This window comes from Macrosteles quadrilineatus, unplaced genomic scaffold (genome assembly GCF_028750875.1).
Source record: "Macrosteles quadrilineatus isolate MER2022 unplaced genomic scaffold, UCM_ALF_1.0 Scaffold_7__1_contigs__length_78375512, whole genome shotgun sequence".
Classification (NCBI taxonomy): domain Eukaryota; kingdom Metazoa; phylum Arthropoda; class Insecta; order Hemiptera; family Cicadellidae; genus Macrosteles; species Macrosteles quadrilineatus.
The window spans coordinates 44628479-44649866 of NW_026542600.1; the positions used below are offsets into that span (position 1 = coordinate 44628479).

At 33.6% G+C, this 21388-nt stretch overlaps 1 protein-coding gene across 1 annotated transcript in view; it reads right to left on the bottom strand.

Moving 5' to 3' along the window:
* Positions 1 to 4355: 4355 nt before the first annotated feature.
* The window catches only part of LOC128997968 (condensin complex subunit 2-like), a 63974-nt gene continuing 46941 nt past the window's right edge, over positions 4356 to 21388 (bottom strand). The window contains exons 13-15 of the mRNA XM_054423841.1: positions 9148 to 9252; positions 8388 to 8492; positions 4356 to 5210 (exon numbers count right to left, since the gene is read on the bottom strand). Of these exons, the coding sequence (XP_054279816.1) occupies positions 4992 to 5210; positions 8388 to 8492; positions 9148 to 9252 (429 nt within the window). The 3' untranslated portion in view covers positions 4356 to 4991. The remainder of the gene's footprint in view (positions 5211 to 8387; positions 8493 to 9147; positions 9253 to 21388) is intronic.

Consider the following 21388-nt stretch of genomic DNA (forward strand, 5'->3'; position numbering starts at 1 on the left):
TGATGATGATTTGTAAAGACAAAAATTTATTAGTGCCGATAGGCAACAGAACATGCCGCAAACTATTGTAAAGTTCCAGAAAAAAACTATTAAACAAATTAGAAAAGCCGGCAAACAAACTCCGGATGAAAAACTCTGTACACTCGGGAAAAAACGCAAGAATGCTGACCACCATAAAGTACAAATAGATAGCGTTGATAGGCGTGTAACTGTAGATGTAATACGTGATTTTTACAAGAACAAACAAATTTTCCTTACATCTAAAAAACTATTACCTGTTTTGAGAGAAAGAATTAATTTCAAATGGAGCGAATGGACACTTCGGCGTCTCTTAAAAGATATGGGGTTCAAGTGGAAGAAATTTGGTCCTAAAAGAAAATGTTTTATTGAAAGGCCTAACATCGTTAATTGGAGGTTGAGAATCTTTTTGGTGGCTTCTACAGATGTATTTTTAAATAGGTAGCCTAAAATCAGTTACAAAACTTTTACTCTCCAATCATCCTAATTTGATAGAAGCTATCAAACCTCCTTTGTCTAATTGGAGGTTGAAGTATTTGCAAGGGATAAGAAAGCTAAGGGAACAAAAAAGGAAAATTTCTATCTGGACGAAACTTGGATGGACAGTAATTTAACGTTCCAGAAATGTTGGCAAAGTATAGACGTCAATGGCGTGTTACCTGATATGAGCGTGTCAAACCGCGTGATTGTCGTAGATATTGGGTCTAACGAAGGGTTTTTGCTCGTTTTCTTGATTTTTTAACTTAGGTTTATGGTAATAGGATTAATAACTTTAATAGTAAGTTGTTTATTGCGATGTATGCTATTGAAACTGCTGTACTCGTGTACTTATATTATGTACCGGTAATATGCATTCACCATAAGTATATTCATGGATCAACTAATTATTTGGGATTAATGCTTTCAAACTCGGATTTAAAAAGGATTTTATTGTATTGTATTTTATTGGTATTGTTACATTTAACCAAACAAAAATCATAAAGTAGGAACTAGGAAGGTTATTAATTTGCCTTAGTAACACTAGAAAATAGGTTTCCTTTGATTGTATGACTATGCAAAAAAATATTATGACATAGATTTATAAAAATCATACAGATATTAAATACAAAAATTAAGCCTTAAAACTAGCAGAGCAGCGTCAAGACGGCTCTACAGTAATTGTCGCGCGAAACGTTCAAGCGTAACGCCTTCAAACTACGAATAGGCTGGAGCTCAGGGGACTTCTTTACTCTCGCGGACAGTATCTTATTTCAGAAGATAAAAATGATTCCATGCTATAATGGCGAACTCAATCAATTTTTCTAAGAGTTTCTTTTTAAATTGTTGATATCCAATGACTTGTCTGGTGAAGATTATTAAAGAGATAATTTGTGAGTTTTTTGCAGTTTCCAAATAAAGCAATGTTGTTTTAAGTAATAAATGCCAAATGTTAAATATAAAGAGCAGGCAGAGTCAAAAGTTTGATTTTGAAAACTGGATCTACATTATTTCTTGAGCTGATGCCAGCAATAACTTTAATGGCCTTTTGTGCTATTTACTAGAAGTTGAATTTTCCCAGCACACAAACTGTAAGATATACTGTAATAGGTAAAAACTATCCATGGTATACTAATACCTCTGTTTTTTATAGAAACATTTTCTAATAAAATAGATTAATAAAATGGCTTTAACAAAATTTATCACATGATCAGTGATCACAGTTACCCATTGCATTTTTAATCATCTTGAATTGTCCCAAAAACCTACTGATTTACAGAAAGAAAGTATAGTTGGTTTCGTGAGCTGAAAAATTATTTCTTTAGAATTGTTGAAAGTGGAAAATTGTAATATTTTATTTTTACTCATGATTCAAGTATTCTTGCTCAACCAGTTTTGAACAGAGGAAGTGATTTTAAGTGTCAATTTGTATTTGTCTTTACCTTTTACTATTGTTGTGGTGTAATCTGCAAATGAAATTAAATTGGAATTTACAGTTGAAAACCAATGGTTGATATAAAATAAGAAAAAGAATGGCTAACCTTTGAACCCTAGGAAACCCCAAAATGTACTTGATTCCAATTATAAAAAATTGGATCAAGTGAATGAAAAATTCTAGTTTTTACTTAGACTTTATACCTCAAGAAAGGTTTGAACGAATAATCGGTAGTAACTGGCTTACATGGTCACTCTCAATAATTTTAAGGTTCAGCAGAAAATCAAATCAAATCATGTTTAACGTACAGAGTTTACAGGTAAATATGTACACAGCCTGTTCAGGTGTTTCGTGTTTGTCGTAGTGTTATTGTTATTATTACAACACATTATCTTTTGTCTGTTATCTGCTTTTAGGTGAATCCAAATTGTATGTATGTGTTTGTGTAACGTGTGAATATACTATGGGAAAGCGTATCCATAAAACGCTAAGCTGCGAGGATAAACTACCTATTCAAGAGGGTTTGGAGCTTTTCATAGGAAAAAATCACCAATACTAATATTAAACTGGAACTGGTGGATGAGATATTTTTAATTTGTCTGTTTTTTTTTCAATCCATACTCGTACCTATAGATTGACATATGAAAAAAGATTATTGCCTACAACTTTGCATCTAATAGAGGGGTTCCTGGGAAAATTAAGTGTTTTGTACCTTTATAAATCAAAGTATTTAAAGATGTACAGAACCGTACCTTTCAGGGTGTCCACCAGGCCAACCAGAAAAAATTCATGAGTAAAAAAAAATATTCCAGGTAGTTCTGGTCGTACTTTTTATACTAAAATTTTCAACATGTTTTGCGCCAACTCCGGCAATGCTGTTTTAGCGCTAACACAGCTCGCTATTTAGTTATCGGAGAGAGCATTCTCAGGTAAAGAAACAAAATTTATGATTGCTGTAATATTGCCTGACACAAATATTCAATTTATATATATTACAGATTAAATCATCCGGAAAATTAAAAACTAATCCTAAACCGTGGTCGTGACAAAATCCTGATATTGTTCAGCAGTAACGGAAACAATATAATTGTCTCCCGCGATCACAGTAAAGTTATCATCCTCTTTCTCGATTGTAGCTTAATTCAAATAATTTCCAGAGGTCATCATCGTCAAGATTATTTTTTAGACATCATCATCGTTTCCTGCGGTCACGGAAACGTCATTGTCCGCATGCGCGATCGCGGCAAAATCACTAACATATCCTGCGTCCGTTTGGACATCATCATCGTCACGGAAATGCCATCGTCGTCTCCCGCGGTCACGGAAATGCCATCGTCGTCTCCCGCGGTCACGGAAACGTCATCTTCATGCGCGATTGCGGCAAATTGAAAATTCCCGGTAAAATACAAAATTCACGCATAATTCCCGGTTTTTTCCCGGTCCAAAAAAATCACGCATAATTCCCGGTCGGTGGACACCCTGTTAATAATTACAAGTCTAATCTTGATATTTCAAGATACTTGATAAGTTAAAACTATAGTTTAAAATCGTTTGATGTTATATTGCAGTCATCTCCAGAGATAGCAACAAAATTGTATTCATTTTCATTAATTTACGACACCTTTCTACATATCATGTGTCTTAATAACTTGCTTTGTTTGACATCGATATATTTGTGATTTGTATGAAACAACTGAAAAATTACCTGGTTGAATTTGGAGCAAAATATTACAGGACATTTTTAGGGACAAATTTAAGACCTAAAATTGTACCTATTTATTTTACAACGGCAGCTATTAACTATTTTACAAATCTAGGATCTTGAACCCAAGAAGCACTATAAAAAATTATAAGGCAAGATACAGAACCAATTGTAGCATCATAGAGCTGTTAGTCTACAATAATTTTCACGTCAATGTTTCCTTTCAGCCACGAGTTTACGATAAGAGACTATTCATTGTTGAAACAATCTTGAAGAGTGTGTGTTCAAAACAAAAAAATTTGTATTTTTCTGTAAAACATTACTTAATAAGAATCAAAGAAAGTCAGGTTTGATTGGAAACGGCTTATTGCCTGAGAATTAAGGAGACAAAGGACAGGACAAGCAGGCCTGCCTTAAAAACTGTATGCACTCCACTTCGCTAATATAACACAATAGAAAACACTGAATATTTCAAGGCCACTGGCCTCAAAATATTCAGTGTTTTCTATTGTGTTACTTTAGTGAAGTGGGATGCCTACAGATTTTTAGGTAAGCCTGCTTGTCTTGTCCTTTGTCTCCTTAATTTATAAGGAATGTCAAATATGAATTCTAAGAAGGAAAATACAACAAGTAAGCAACCAAAGTTAGGATTATGCTCTGAGCTTTGATGACAACTGTAAGAATTATAGAAACATGCAAGCTTGGATAAAAAAAACAACACCATTTAAGAAACAGTAAAGTTATACTTATACAACTTAACTTGATACAAAACAGTTTTTACAAAAGAATTTGGTTACTTTCACCATATGCTTTGGTCAAAGATAAAGCCAGCTCAGGTGGACAACACGTTAACTATTTAATCAAATTATAAAATAAAACCAAAGACAAATGTGACATTTTCAGTTTTCTTAAATGTCACTTTTAACAATCAGTTGACATTGGCATTGCTGTTACTTTTAACCTTCAATTGGTAAAAATCATACCTTGACATTTGTCAACAGCTGAACTTAACCTACCTATAACAAATAAGTCAAGTATTCACTTATTTTAAGTAAGAATAATCAAAATTAGAAAATCCTTATAGAGTACATTTGTGAGTCCCACAAACAATATCCTATATTTAAATTAGTTTAAACATAAGTAATGAATATCAACTTGGAACAAACAACAACATAAAAACACTGACCAGAAAACACATAAAGCATTAACACCAATGTGACAAAATAAAAGTTTATCCTCTAGGTCAATTGTCATCATTTAGAATGAAAAACGAAAAACAAAGTTTCAACTTTATGCTGAATACACAGTGAAATTATTTTTTATTTACGCAGACTTAGAGGGTGAGAAATTATTCACACACTAAGCATAAGAAATACAGAAATCACCAGTGTCGTCAGATTTCATAGAGAAGTTATTCTCATTAGCAAGACTCAGTACAGCCAGAAAAGCCATTTGCATTGTGAGGTCCTGTCTGGTTCTACGATGGAGCGCCTCGGAATTGTACAATTCCTGTAAAACTTCTTTGAACATGACAGATCCTCGAGGGCTTTCTTCATTGTTGATTCTCAGTTCATTTTCCTGTATACACAAACAAATTTTATTATTTTTTGTAGGCCTTAGATATATCTTTTAAGCAGAACAGATTATACTTCTGAGTTGTTTCATTGTATCGGCTATTTTTGGTAAGATTCTAAGTGCAATGGATTTTACATAGCTCATGTGTGAGATGGTCTCAATACAGTAGAACATTCTAATACCCCCGCTGCAGCAAACTTTCAGACTAACAAATTTACATTTACCTGGCTGGATTTCTACTAAAATATTCTCTTAAATTGTAAGATTTATTTGCTAATTAAATAAACATTAATTTGTATGAGTGCTTGGGTTTGCTGCTACAGGGAAGGTAATAAGCTGTGTTTTTTTTTATATAAATCTTCATAGCTTAGTATGAAATAAACAAATCTGTTGCCTTGCCATATAAATAGTTTGCATCAAGATACGAACACTGAGACATGGCCTAGCCATATAAATTCTTTGCATCAAGATACATACACTGAAACATGGCCTTTCCATATACATTCTTTGTATCAAGATACAAACACTGAGACATTGCCTTGCCATATCAATTTTTTTGCACCAAGATACAAACACCGTAACATGGCCTTGCCATATAAATTATTTTCATCAAGATACAGACACCGAAACATGGCCTTGCCATGTAAATTCTTTGCATCAAGATACAAACACCGAGACATGGCCTTGCCATATAAATTGTTTGCATCAAGCAAGATACAAACACTGAGACATGGCCTTGCCATATAAATTCTTTGCATCAAAATACAAACACTGAGACATGGCCTTTCCATATAAATTCTTTGCATCAAGATACAAACACTGAGACATTGCCTTGCCATTTAGATTCTTTTATTTTACTTCTAGTTTACTTTATGAACTTTGTTAATATCTACCTTAAAAACAAAGTAGAATAAAAACTTGTAAATATTTCTGAACATAAAAATTAGATATTAATTTTTTTATAACTTTCCATTAAATCTCGTCCCGAAAAAAAATCCTGTCCCCTGGGAATTAAAAAAATCTTGTCTCGACTCAAAGTGAAAATCATCTCGTCCATGAGTTACTAATCCAAACTACTTAATGGTTTTTATGGAAGTCTTTCAATTATTTCCTATGAGTACATTTTTTTACCTTTACTACCAGATCCGGTATAAGGTCTCAAATAGAGCCACTTACCACTTTTATTTTACCTCTTGCAGGCACATTTGGGATTTTTTTCTTTTTCCCAGCAGGTTTTTTTCTTTCTTATTTGTTTTTTAATTTTTGAAGTCTGCCCTTTTCCCACACCACATTTTGCTTTTAGTTTTCATTATATTAGTAACTGCCCAGGCGGCAGCTCTCTCACCAATACTAGAGTCTGAAGCTTTTACCCTTTCCCAAGCTAATAAGCTGTCAGCCACTGATCTAATTTTACTAACCTTCGATCTTGAGTATGCTTTGTCGTGGTTTTTGCATGCAGCATCCAATTTATTCATGCCTGGATTACCCCTTGCCCCTTGGATTATCCTTAAATTCGCTCCAGGTCTACAGTACTGATAGCCGGGTGTGTGAAGTTCTACAGGTAAAATACCCTGTGTCTGTGTACAAGAAGATTATCTTTGTCCATACAGGGTCAATAAAAAGTCAAGACTCCCCCATCTAATATTTTTCTAAGTTAGAACACAGTTAGGACACAGATAGTCTTCTTGTACACAGACACAGGGTATTTTACCTGTAGAACTTCACATACACGGCTATCAGTACCGTGGACCTGGAACGAATTTAAGGAAGAGATTAGCAAGAGGTGATCCAGGCATAAATAAATTGGACGTTGCATGCAAAAACAACGATATAGCATACTCCAGATCGAACTATAGTAAAATATACACAGATTTTTTTGACTTGCTAAGACTTTTTCCTTGTGGTCTAGCAAACTTAGCACAAAGTTTCATTTTATAATTTCAAAAATGTTTAGTGTCCCCCAAAAATGAGGGATTTTGGGCTCACCTGGACATTATTCTATATATAAGTTAAGATTTTATATTAACCTTTAAACATTACAAATTTAATTTTAAACAGTATGATTAAATTTGCTTTAAGTTAATATTACATTTTTTTAGCCCACCCTTATGACAGTGTGTATCTGGATCAGATCCGGATCCAAATTTTTCATGATCCGGATCCGGTACCGATATTTTCTTGGATCCGCCCATCACTAATATATATATCAACAGAGAAAAACAATGATAACATTTTTCCAAAATTGCTTCGTAAACCAATATCCCTCATTTTGTAGTTTTTATTTTTACATAAACATTTTTATTTTTGTCTTAAGATTGTTCAAACCAATCTTTATGAAACTTGGGATGTATGTTAAGGTAGGAAAGACCTATGTTTGAAAAAAAATAACTTGGTCCAATTCAAAATGGTAATTATTTAAATGATTATAATTTAAATTAGTAAAAGATGGCTGATTTATGAAAAAATCTTAGAAACATTTTTATTTGTAATTTTCAATTCTTTATCAAATGACAACAAGTTCAAAAGGATAAAATAAAATAATGAATAAATAAATAAAATCATCTTATTAATAGCCAGCGTTTCTCTGATACACATCACTTTTTCAGAACAACTTTTGTCATTTAACTACTGGCATACGATTGAATAAAAAATATTACAAAAACTAAAATATCACAATTTTTTATTTGTAAAATGAGGTGCAATGAGGTGGCACACTTACCCTTATTCTACCTCATTTTCCAAATAAAAATTGGGTACTTTGGTATTATACCGTCCACATCGACAAATCTACTTCCAAATAAGTTTTTTTATGTTTTAATAACAAAATCTTCCTAACCTAACCTAAAACAATGTCCACCTAAACCATAGATTAAGTTTGGTTTTAATTATTAGGTGAGGTTGGTATAATACCAAAGTACCAACAATTATGATATTTCAGTTATTTGTTATTCAAAATCTTGTTGAAATTGGTGTCATTTGATAGGGAATTGTAAGTGCTAAAATAAAAATGTGTTTGAAATATTTTTATCTCTTAGTCATTTAAATTAAAAACATTTAAATGGCCACCATCATGAATTGGACCAAGATAATATTTTTTCAAACATTTGTCTTTCCTACCTTAACATACATCCCAAGTTTGTGACGAAGTACTTAGTGACGAATTGGAAATATGAATCTTACCCGGTCTTCTATAGCGCGGCGAATGATTCCCAGCATAACCTGCTTCAAGTGCTGCATATCCACTCGGCTTGGCTTGGCCACAAACCGTAGTGGTTCTACTCTTACCTGTAAAAATAGAAATGGTAATTTTTCATGAACACGGAAATTGTGACTAGGATAACAAATATAGTCAAAGAAGGTATAGAGACTTAAAAACAAATTGCTGAATCTGCAATAAACTTTGACGCCAAAGTTAATAAATGTGCAAAATTAGAGGGAAATTTAGAAATATGTGTCTATCGGGTTTCCATATGTCCATTGAAGAAGCAGATGTTGAAAAATTCCATGAAAAGAACAAAAGAGAAAATATAAGTTCTGCGAGAGGCTCACTCACATTTTATGTTCTCTACAGCAGGTCAATATAGATGGGACGTATAAACAGAATACTACATGTGGAATCTGTACTCACATCGTATAAATTTGTTATTTTCAACTGTTTCTTTACATGCAAAAATAAAAAGCTGTTATGATAATTTGTTGGAGCATTATTTCATTAGATAATTTCTCCAATGATTAAAATAGATTAGATATCAATTTAATGATGGATTTAATTTGTATCTACTACAAATTAAACACGTTATTTGAACATGGTACACATTGGGAGATTGTGTGACTTAGTAGTAGGAATTGAATATACACAATGGCACCACCAGATTTACAATGGTTTAGTGACAACAGGATAATGAAACTTAATTAGTTATAGTAGGTTAAAAATACTCACAGTCCGAACCATTGGGACTAAATTGTCCCCATCATAAACCTCCTGGGGCTGAGCCGACCCGCCTCCATTCTCTTCGGACTGAGCAGGAACAGGTAATGATATATCCTAAAATTAGAATAGATTAGTTCATAGGAAAAAAGTTAAGTGTAAATAAGAACAATACAATAAATAAGTTGACTTTAATAACATGCATAGTGCAGCATGAAATTAAATGAAACTATTTATTAATACAAAATGTTACATTAATAACCACACAATACACAATCGGGGGTGTTGATTGCCTAGAGGTATATCTACAAAATATTTTGGGAGTTTTTACCTAAAAGTAAATGCCACTAATGAGGATCTACTAAACTAATGCATAAATATGTATATTTTATTGAGCACATGGGGGCAACATAAATTGGTCAGTGGAGGGGAGGGTTAAAGAAGGAACCCATTGTTCAAGTTGTGTCGTGAGTACATTGGTTTGCACCTAAGAGTTTTAAGTATAGTGAATGTTTCCATTTAAGTACAAACTAGATTGCAGATTACTGAGAGCAAGGTATGGATGTGAAATTTTGTTTTCTGCAGGGGAAATCATCTGTGCAAACTACTATAACACTCCCCAGTGTAAAACCAGAGTCTATAAGTAGTTTTGCCTTTTTTAAATGGGTTTAAATAGTCCAGTTGAATATATAAAAGTTGGATCCATGATAGTAGAAAGTTGTGTTTTGTTGTAAATTTAATATCTAAAAAGTTAATATTTCAGTAAGATTAACAAGTCTATTTTGTTAAGTACAGTTTTAGTGAATGTTTAAACATACCATGTCCTGATTCCAAGAGAAGAGGAAGATACTAAGTGAAGAGTCAGAGAGGACAAGTTTTAAACACTGATAACAAAGTTCGGGTTTGGACTGGTTTGATAAGGAAACCAAGGAAGTCCATCCAAGGCAAGGGTCACTTCAGGTACCTGATATCAGTCAGCTAATAGCACAAGTTTATCTGTGATTTTAACCTTAACTACTTGGTTTCTCCAGGTTGAAAAATAAATTGAATATATTTTTTTTATAAAATAAATTTAATATTTTTTATTATAAATTTATGAAATAGAATAAACATATTTTATCAAGAAAAGTACAATTATTTATTTAACTTACATCTTACTGCACTGATAATTTCTGTTTTACTTAGTTTATTTTTTATAGTCAACTATTTCATAACCAATAATAAGCTGTAGTGATGCCATTTTGTATTTATACATATACAGTATAACCTCGATTTTCCAGGGTAAAGGGGGGGGGGGGAGGGAGACGACGGATAATCCAACATGCCATAAACATGTATTACAAACCCATAAAACCCCTAATATTATATAAATGGACGTTAATGTGATGATTAATTTGCATTTTACATCATCAAAATACAGTTGGTATTGTGCAATAGTGATATGTTAAGTCATTGACCTTGGTTCAGTAATAAAAATGCACTGTGTGCTTACTCAAACAAAACAAAAATTTCTGGACACTGAACAGCAATAAATCATGTAAAGAACACAATAAAACCACTGCCACAGCAAACCTGCAGACTAAGCGAATTTCCAAAGTGAGTTTTTTTAGTAAAATATCAATAGCCTAGTATAAAATAAATAAATTGGCCAGGTTTGATCAACATGTACACAGAAATAAGAAAATTACAACAGTTTACTAATTCTCCATAAAAACAAAACAGGAATAATTTTATTTTTATTTTTGGGATTTTTTACGTAATTGATAACCAGACAAAAACTATTATACTGAATTATTTGTTTTTTAAGCTCTTTAAAATGGTTTGAAGAGAAATTAATATATATAAAATATGACAGTTTAAAAACCAGGTTATTTAATGAAAGTCATGTAAATCATGGGAACTAAGTTTTGAGTATTTGTTGTGTCTGTGAATAAAACCGTTTAAATATCCAGGTTGTACATGAAGAAACAGTTTGGCCTAATATTTTATTATTTATTTTGCATAAAACATTATATTTAAGTAGGCTACACATCATATGGCTTACAACACTGACTGTCATTCTCAGTCCAACAGCTGTTTTGTTTTGGTTGGATAATATTTTTTATGCTGCTCCTGTGGGTCAGTTTTTGCACTAATGACTTACACCACTATCATACTGAACATATGAACTAAAAAGGAGCCCAATTTTGTAGTATAGAACTCAGATTTGAAAATGTTGACTTAGGTACGCCACTTCATTCTAGGCAGATCATCATACATATTAAAACATGACAGGGTTATTTTATTTCACAATTCTTAATCAACCACTTGACGGATTTTCCTGATTTTGGTGTTGAAAGAAAGATAAATTTGAATGAAGGGGAATGTTGAAGTCATAATTTTAGTTCAGGGTTACAGTTTTTTAGATGTCAAGTTATTATTTTTGAAATATGAAAGAATGAAATAATGATTTATTCCACCATAATTACATAAAATACAAATAAAATAAAAACTCGGAATTACGTTGCCACAGCATCCAGTTAATGTGACAATGTTCAATAAAAAATAAAAAGTACATTCTATAAATTTTCAGTCCAGTCCACACATGAAAAACACCTTGCCGCTCTCTGTGGCGTCTTGATGACAGTTAAAATAACAATATTATAACAATAATAGATATTCACAATAAAAATATATTAAAAAATGAATCCTATATAAGCAGTGTAAAATAATGTAAATCAACAATTTAAAACAATGTATGCACATTCAATAATTACAATACAAAACGTTAAATTTGCAAAGATTTATATAAAAAATTCTTTATGTTACAACACTATTTAAAAATTCTATATTTGGCTTCTCAAATAACAACTTTTTTATTTGAATGGAAAATGACTTTAAATTTGCACTGCTTTTGATATTGTGAGGTAATTGGTAGAAATATTTTGGCCCACTGTACTAAGATTGTCTAAATACTGATTTGTTTACTTTGGGTAATCTAAATAATCTTTAACTCTTGCTTCTTGTGTTATATGAAAGATTGTTTGTTCCACTATTCCCACTTCAAATATAAAAAAGTCTTAATACTTTATAAACGAACAGGTGTTGAATTGGAAGTATTTTTAAAAGGACAAATAATCTCTCTTACCACTATTTGTAATATAATCCACTTGCTAGGGGGGTAGCCGTGTGCATTTTATGTATAGAAAAACACCCTAAGGGATCATGTAGGTACTATGTGGGTTATCATTTTTCACGTGGGTGCCAGCTTGGCAGAGTGGGCATAACCTCAGAATCCATAATTTTAAAAATGGCGGCGGCATTTATTTCTTACATGAAACTCATCGGGAGCTTATATCTCGAAAACGGTAATATATAGCGAGTTACTTTTACTACAATAAATGTTGCTTACACAATAAGGAACAACTTTTGTATTTACAAAAATGCCCTAAATATAACTATTTAGGAGTAGTTGAGCAATTTATGCTAATGTAACCTATAAATTTTTACTCTGTTTGACAAAAACATTCTAATATCTTTGAAAAAAAAAAACTGTTCTTTTTAATTTGGCACATAGCATTAATTGCTCTTTACATGTAAGGTCTAAATACCCCCACTGCAGCAAACCTGCAGAATTAGCAAACATTCACCTGGCTGCATTTCTACTAAAATATTAAAAATTTTCATATTTAACCTATACATTTTATCTTTGTTGCCAAAAAATCTAATAATTATAAAAAAGCTGTTATTTTGTAATTTGGCATTTAGCACAATTTTTTCTTCTAATTTAAGGTAAAATACCCGCAAAAAGCATTCGAGAAGCTCCTGACAGATATATAAGTTATTAAAATGATATAAAATATTTTTAAATTAATTTTTCGTTATTACATGTCGCATACAAATTTTAAAAGAAATATAGACCTTTCTATATTATGAATTTTTATTATTACAATTAATAATAAATCTACGGATGTAACAGAAATTATTGTTATAATTCATAACATTTATATTAAAACAGCAATGGAGCGGGAACGGGACCGGCGGCAAAGATGGTGCATCGGCCAAGCATTGACGTCTCGTTAACACAACCTGTACCTTGACATTGGTGGTAGGCTGCTTCGGACTGATTGTATTGATATTGAACTAGTTTCGTGGATCATTAAATTTGAGTGCAGTTATTGGATCTAAATTATAAGCCTTTTAGGTTAAGAGAAATATCTGTTCCCTTTTATAGTCATCAGAAAATGAAACTGTTCACAATATACAGGGTGATTACTGGGAAACGCATGTTTTTGACTTTCGTAGTACACAAGGAATATCGTTTGGCGACGGCCAGAAGTTGTTGCGATGTGTAGGGGGAAGTGTGCAGTTTCAATTTTTGCCATCGTATGTTTGTCATGCGACGATATTACGCAAATGGTGAATCAGTCACTCAGACTCAGCGAGACTTTCATACACGTTTTAACATTGCACGGTATGGCACTACCCCTGATCGTAACACGATATTGCGTTGGATACAAAATGTAAAACTCAATTAGATCTCTGCTTAAGAGAAAACCTCCTGGACTGTCAAGGACAGTTAGTACCCCTGAGACGGTTGAAAGAGTGCGCCTTGCAACAGCTCAGAGTCCTAGCCGCGACGGCAGAGCAGTGACAGTGAATCCACAACGGTACCTAGACATGTTGGAAGAATATTTCTTGCCAGAACTGCGCCATCATCGTGTCGAGATACGTAATGACGTATGGTTCCAACAAGAGGGGGCAACAGTCCATACAGCTCGCATTAGAATGAAATTTCTTCGGTGAACATTACCTAAAAGAGTTATCCCACGTTTTGGTGGTGTCACTTGGCCGAGCTCTCACCAGGTCTTAAAATTCCAGATTTCTTTCTTTGGGGATTTTTTAAATCTAGAGTTTACATAAACAAACCAAAAACAATACAGGAACTTAAAGAAGCTATTCGTCAGGAAATCAACGCCATTCCTAGAGATATGTTAGCAAATTCCGTAGAAAGTTTTAAGGAACGCCTTCAACGCTGTATCAAAGCAGAAGGCGACCCGTAAAATTATCAATGTTCTCTAACCACCACGTTAGAAATGTAATTTTTAAATGCTAAATTGCAATTAATTTATTCTGAAATTGCATATTGTGTACACTGTTTTTCCACTCATAAATACATTTTTTGCTCTGAATTACCTGAGTACTCGTTATTTGAAAAACATGCGTTTCTCGGTAATCACCCTGTACTTGTGTACATTGCGGCAGTCAACTATAGGAACACTTCTACATTTAAAAAAGGACAACACGGTATGCCAGCTAGTTTCGTACACATGTGCAGCTTTGATTGGGACAGGTTTTGCAGTTGCAGCATTCTAATAGATCACTTGGGCAAAGCTGGAAATCAAATTTTGACCAAAAACCAACAAAGAGTAACCACCATCACTGTATAAAAATTTTAAAGTATCGATTTGAAAAACGTGTTCTTCCAAGCAATGGATTTGGATGTATGTACAATAAAAATCATGTAAGATATGCTGTCTAGTAGCTCTACTAGACAGAATTTCTTCACGAGCAACGGATGCTGTTATTTAAGAGTATTCGTTGTACAGTGACAGTACAACAGACTCCAGTACAGTGACAGTGATCTAGTGTCTTAGATCATTCATAGTTAGATCATTCATAGCTTCACACTGACGATCTTTTTTTTAATGTGAACTAAATACTTCTCTGTGTTTTTTAAACTTTTCCATCCCTTCCTTTCAATCTTTTCCAAAGTCCATTAGCAAAGTACTTGGATTACATTTTAGGGTAGCACGCTTTGTTCCAAATTTGCTGGCAAAGTCACAGCCAGTTAAAATATGGAGTGTTGGGAGAACTGAGCAAAGGTTACTTTCAAGCCTTTTTGCTATAATGTGAACTAGTACACATCATGAAGTTCTGACTGAACCAAGTCGCATCCACAATTCCTGCAAACCTTCCGAAGAGAATCCATTCATAAAGTGTAAAGCCAACATTACGACATCCTGTATCCGAAGAGAAAACTACGACTTAATTTGATAACTCGAGCAAAAATAATCCAATTTTAATGAAATTTATCACAAACGTGTAAACCTACGTTTTCAGACGAATTTGGACTATTAACCAGCACGATCGGAATATGGAAACGGGGGTTTATGGGGAGTTTTATTGGGTAAAAATAGATGTTTCCGATTTCAACCCTAAAAACACGAAGTTTTATAATAAACCAAACCATTTTGTAGAGCTTAAAAAAAAAAGTTTTGTATATTGAAGCGTTTTTGTATGCCCAAAAGTTACGGAGATAATAAAAAAATTCAATTTAAAATTCCCATGTTATTCTTATGAAGAATAAATAAACTGTTTTAGTTTCCTTGTTTATGGATATATTATAATCAAATTATTTGAAAATGTTGTTTCATTCATACTAAGCTATCAACATTTCAATAAAAATAAACCTCAATACCTTTCCTGAAGCAGCAAACTCAAGTACTCATTACAAATCAATGTCATTTAAATAGGAAATCACTCTGTCAATTTTAATATTTTAGTAGAAATGCAGCCAGGTAAATGTTTGCTAATTCTGAAGGTTTGCTGCGGTGGGGGTATTTAGACCTTAGATGTAAAGAGCAATTAGTGCTATGTGCCAAATTAAAAAGAACAGGGTTTTTCAAAGATATTAGAATGTTTTTGTCAAACAGAGTAAAAATTTATAGGTTACATTAGCATAAATTGCTCAACTACTCCTAAATAGTTATATTTAGGGCATTTTTGTAAATACAACAGTTGTTCCTTATTGAGTATGCAACATTTATTTTAATAAAAGTAACTCGCTATATATTACCGTTTTCGAGATATAAACTCCCGATGAGTTTCATGTAAGAAATGCCGCCGCCATTTTTAAAATGGTGGATTCTGAGGTTATGCCCACCATGCCAAGCTGGCACTCACGTGAAAAATGATAACCCACATAGTACCTACATGATCCCTTAGGGTGTTTTTCTATACATAAAATGCACACGGGAAACCCCCTAGCAAGTGGATTAGCCTAATCAAATGATTCTTAGTTTATCAATAAGAAATTTATATGTACCTCCCCAGCAGTGTATAGCGTATTGTAATCTTGAATGGAAGAGAGAAAAATATAGTGTTCTCAATAAAAATTGATTGCAAAAATTCCTTAAAAAATAGAAAGTTTTTATGGCAGACCTGGTCTTTGTGTGCAAGGCAATAACATGTTTTCCCAATTTAAATTTTCATCTAAGATTACCCCATGATACTGAAAGTTATTAGTTTTCTCTATAGCTTTACACCTGCATATATTATTCACATTACAATCACAAGTGTGATATTTTAAGTCAAGTTGAAAATCAAAAGTATTTATAATATACTTTGTCTTATCCACATTTACTTGCATTTTATTTGCAGTACACCAAGAATTTAACAATTTCAGATCATAAACTATATCATCGTACAGTAAATTGGGGTTTTTGTTGTCTTAAAATAATGCAACGTCATCAGCAAAAGCACTAATCTGTCTACAGAAGGGATGTTTAAGGAGGTCATTAATAAAAATTAGGAATAGGGTTGCTGAGATTACTGAACCTTGTGGTACACCTGCTTTAACACTTCGGGGTGAGCTCATTTCATTTAAGATTTTTGTTTGCTGTGTTCTTCCTGTTAAAAAGCTATTTAACCACTTAAGAGCAACTCTTGCTGCATTTAATTTTGAAAGCAAAATATCATGGTTAAGAAGGTCAAATGCTTTTTTGAAATCAATAAATAAACTGGTGGTTTTTAAGTTATTATTTAAACTATTGTAAATATTGTTTGATACTGTAATCAATGCTTCTTCAGTAGATTTTTCCTTCCTGAAGCCAAATTGACAATTACTAAAAAAATGTAGGTTATCTAAATAATTGGTAAGTCAAATTTTCATGATTTTCTTGATAATTTTGGAAAAAAACTGAGAGCAAACTAATTGGTCTTAGATTATCAATTTTGTAGAGGAACATTTCTTGTAAATCGGAACAATTATACTGGATTTTAATTTTTCAGGAAATATACCGCTTGAGAAGCTTAAGTTAATTATATGAACAAGGACAGGTGCTATAAATTCACAGATTCTCTTGACTAAATCAATGGTAAAATGATCAAAGCCAGTAGATTTTTTGTTTTTTAAGCTATTAACAATACTTAAAACCTCATTGTAAGTGGTTGGAGTAATGTAAAAGGAATGTGGTTGGAAATGCAATGGTTAGGGCGGGGGAGGGAGTGGACACCCATGACCTTGACCAAGGTCATGCACTGAGATTAGGTAACTATTTATATCTTCAGCCACATGTTTTGGGTCTCTTATAACAGTGTCGTTATCTAACTCAATCTTTGTGACACTCTTACAATCCTTCCAGCCTATTGTATTTGTTGGAAATCTTAATTTATGATAAACTCACAGATTAACAAACACTTCTAACATTATTTTATTTTCATGAACTGAACAAGAATTGTGTATATAAAAACTAAAAACAAAACATTGGCAGATGACTAATTTAAATCATTTAAATAATCAGCTGACAAAAGCAAGTAAAGACTATTTGAAATAAATTCATTTTACCAACATCCTCCCTTTCTTAACTTTTTTTTTATGTCTTTAAAAAGCGTCTGTTGCGAACATATAAGTTTCCACCAACTTGTACCACATATCTTCGATCTCTTTCTTTTTTTATAACTTTACCTTCTACCCAGGGATCCCTTCTCTCTTGAGGTTTCCTTTGAACCCAAACAACTTGTCCTGGTATCAGTGGGGCGAGGTCTTTAGCTCCTTTGTCAAAATATGTTTTGTATGCATCTTTCTTTTTATCCCACTTTTCAATTACTTTCACAGGAACATTAGGACGCAGCAGATCTTCACAAGTGGGTACAAAGCTTTTAGTTCTTCTAGACATTAACAACTGAGCTGGACTCTTACCAATTTCTTTGAGTGGTGTATTTCTCAACTCAAGAAGAGCCTGCTGAAAGTCGCCTTTGTCTTCTCTCACTTTTTTTAAAATACTCTTAAATATCTTTACAGCAGATTCAACTTTTCCATTTGCCTGGTGGTGATATGGAGAGGAAGTAATTATCTTAAATTTCCACTCTTCTGAAAAATCTTTAAATGCTTGACTTAATATAGGGGTGCCACTATCACCAACTACAATGTCTGGAATGCCGTATCTTGCAAATAACTCTTTACAGAAAACAATCAATGATTCAGAGGTACATTTTTGTGTTTTCCTAATCTCAAAAAATGACGAATAGTAATCAGTCACAATAATGAAGTGAGTTGAGCCTTCTTGAGCAAAATCAACCCCGATTCGCTGCCATGGTCGTGATGGTGTTTCTTGAAGTAAGAGGGGTTCTTTCCGTTGAGTCGGTGCATATTTCTTGCATACTAAACATTTTTCAACTTCTTTTCTTATATCTCCTGCCATTCCCGGCCAAAAAAATACATCTTTTGCTCTCCTTATACATGATTCAACCCCTTGATGTGAAGAATGAATTCTATGGACTAGTTCAATTGTCATGCTACTTGGGATAACAATCCGCTCTCCTTTGAGGACAAGTCCGTCTTCAACTCCAAGCTCTTCCTTAAAAGGCCAGTAATTCCATAGCTCCTTGGGAACTTGAGTCTTTCTATTAGGCCAACCATTTATAATCACCGGTATAAGCTTCTGAAGCACGGGGTCTTTGTATGTGTGTTCTTTCAGTTGGTTTAAACGCTCATCCGTAACATTTATGTACTCTAAGGACTTACACTGTTCAAACTCCTTTGTCGAGCTGTTCATTGAGGTTTCAAAAATCATTACTGAATTGTCCTGCATACTGCATTCATACTTAGTTTCTGGGGCGCGTGACAAAAAATCTGCTAAAAGCATTGTTTTACCTGGTCGATAAACAACAGTAAATGTAAACTTCTGCAATCGCAGCAACATTCTTTGCAACCGCTTAGGTGCGTTGACCAAAGGTTTTTTGAAAATAGTCTCAAGAGGTTTGTGATCGGTTTCTACCGTAATATCACACTTACCGAACAAATACTGTTCAAACCTTTCAAAGGCAAATAGAACTGCCAGGCATTCTTTCTCGATCTGAGCATAGTGGCATTCTGTTGGATTTAAAGTCCTTGATATATATGAAACTGGCTTACCATTTTGCAATAGCGAAGCACCCAAACCAAACTGACTTGCATCACATTGCAACGTCACAGGAGAGTCCTTATTGTAATACTGTAGGGTTGGAGAGTTGGTCACCATGTTAACTAATTTCTTGAAAGCCAATGAATGTAATTCCTGCCACGTCCACTTAACATCTTCTTTAATTAGAGTTCTTATTGGAACTGCTACTTCTGACAGTCCTGGCAGAAATTTACTTAAATAATTGATAAATCCCAAGAACCTTTGAGCTTCCTCCTTGTTCTGAGGCTCTTTCATATTTGAGACTGCTGATATCTTGTCAGGATCTGCTTTCAAGCCATCACTGCTCAAAACATGTCCCATGTACTTAACTTCCTTCAGTCCGATTTTACATTTATTCATGTTGAACTTTATATTTCTTTGTCTAGCTCGCTCAAGCAATGCATGCAGATTCTTGTTATGGTCCTCTAAAGCTTGTTCATCTGTGTCTCCACTGCCGTAAACTACGACATCATCTGCAATCGTAAAAATTCCTTTTAGTCCTTCCAGCTCTTCGTGTACTCGCCGTTGAAATTCTTCTGGAGCTGACTTTACTCCGAAAGGCATCCTTAGCCAGCGGTACCTCCCAAATGGAGTCCAAAATGTCGTTAATTTGCTTGCCTCTTCGGTTAACTTTATATGCCAGAACCCATCTTTTAGGTCTAGAGTACTAAATATCCTGGCTTTTATAAGTTTTGGAGCAACTTCTTCTATAGTGGGGACCTGATAATGTGACCGCTGGATAGCTTTGTTTAGTTGATGTGGGTCAATACAAATGCGTAACTTGTTCGGTTTCTTAACGACAACCATAGCACTGACCCATGAGGAAGGTTCCGTTACCTTACGTATTACACCTAATTCTTGAAGACGTTGTATTTCACTTTTTATCTCATCTTGTAAAACCAGAGGATATCTTCGAGGTGGAACCACTACAGGAACAACAGATTCGTCAAGTCTAAATTTATGTTTACCCTCAAAGCATCCTAGACCTTGACCAATGTCTTGAAAAGAAGATAGAATGGAGCTTGGATTTGGAGAATTCTTTAACTCAAAAACATCCTCATCTACTGCAATAAGCCCTAACCGTAAACAGTCTTGAGCTCCAATCAATGGAATATGCTTCGTATTGATAACTTCAAACGACATTCTTTGCTTAATATTCTTCCATATAACATGCAATGTTATTTTCCCAAGAGAAGCCTTTGAAGCACCACCATAGAAAGTAAGCGTTGTATTACTTTTTTGGAGGACTGGACGATCAACTCCAACCAGCTCCTTCAAAATATCGTAACTCATTACATTGCATGTCGCCCCGCTATCAAGTTGACATTTTAGGATTCGATTACCTTTCCTCAATGGGACTTTCAAATGGACGAATAGACGTTTTTTTGGAATGTCATCTTCCATTTCATATATGTCATTTTTGTCTACATAATCTCCAGGAATGGTATCTTCACAAGCAGAGCTTACTACTTTAATCTTTTCTTTTGCTTTAAGGCACATTTTAGCAAAATGATTGTTTTTTCGACATAAACTACACGCTTTTCCAAACGCAGGACAGTAACTTGCTCCTCTTTGGTGTTTCCCCCCACAGAATTTACACGAAAGAAGTTTTTGATCACTGTTTATTCTAAACGACTCATTAACTATATTTTCCGTAGAAGGTTCAGTCTCGTTAGTTCTACGTTCATTGATTTTTTTAGCAAGATTACTAGCCTGCTCATCAGAAAGACATATGCTTGTCGCATTATCAAGAGTCAGATCTTTTTTTGATAAGAGCCGTTTTCTTAAGTCATTATTTGATAAACCTACTACTAACCTATCACATAAGAGCTGCTCTTCAATTTCAAGCCTAGATAAATTTGACAGTGACTCAAATTCACATTTTCCTATCATTTCATGTAACCTGTTAATATACTCTTTACAAGACTCATTTGGTGATTGTGTAGCACTATTAAACATAAAGCGCTCAAAAGTAACATTCTTAGCATTATTAAAATAATCATCTAGTCTATCAATAATCTCATCAACACTGGCCTTGTCATTGCATA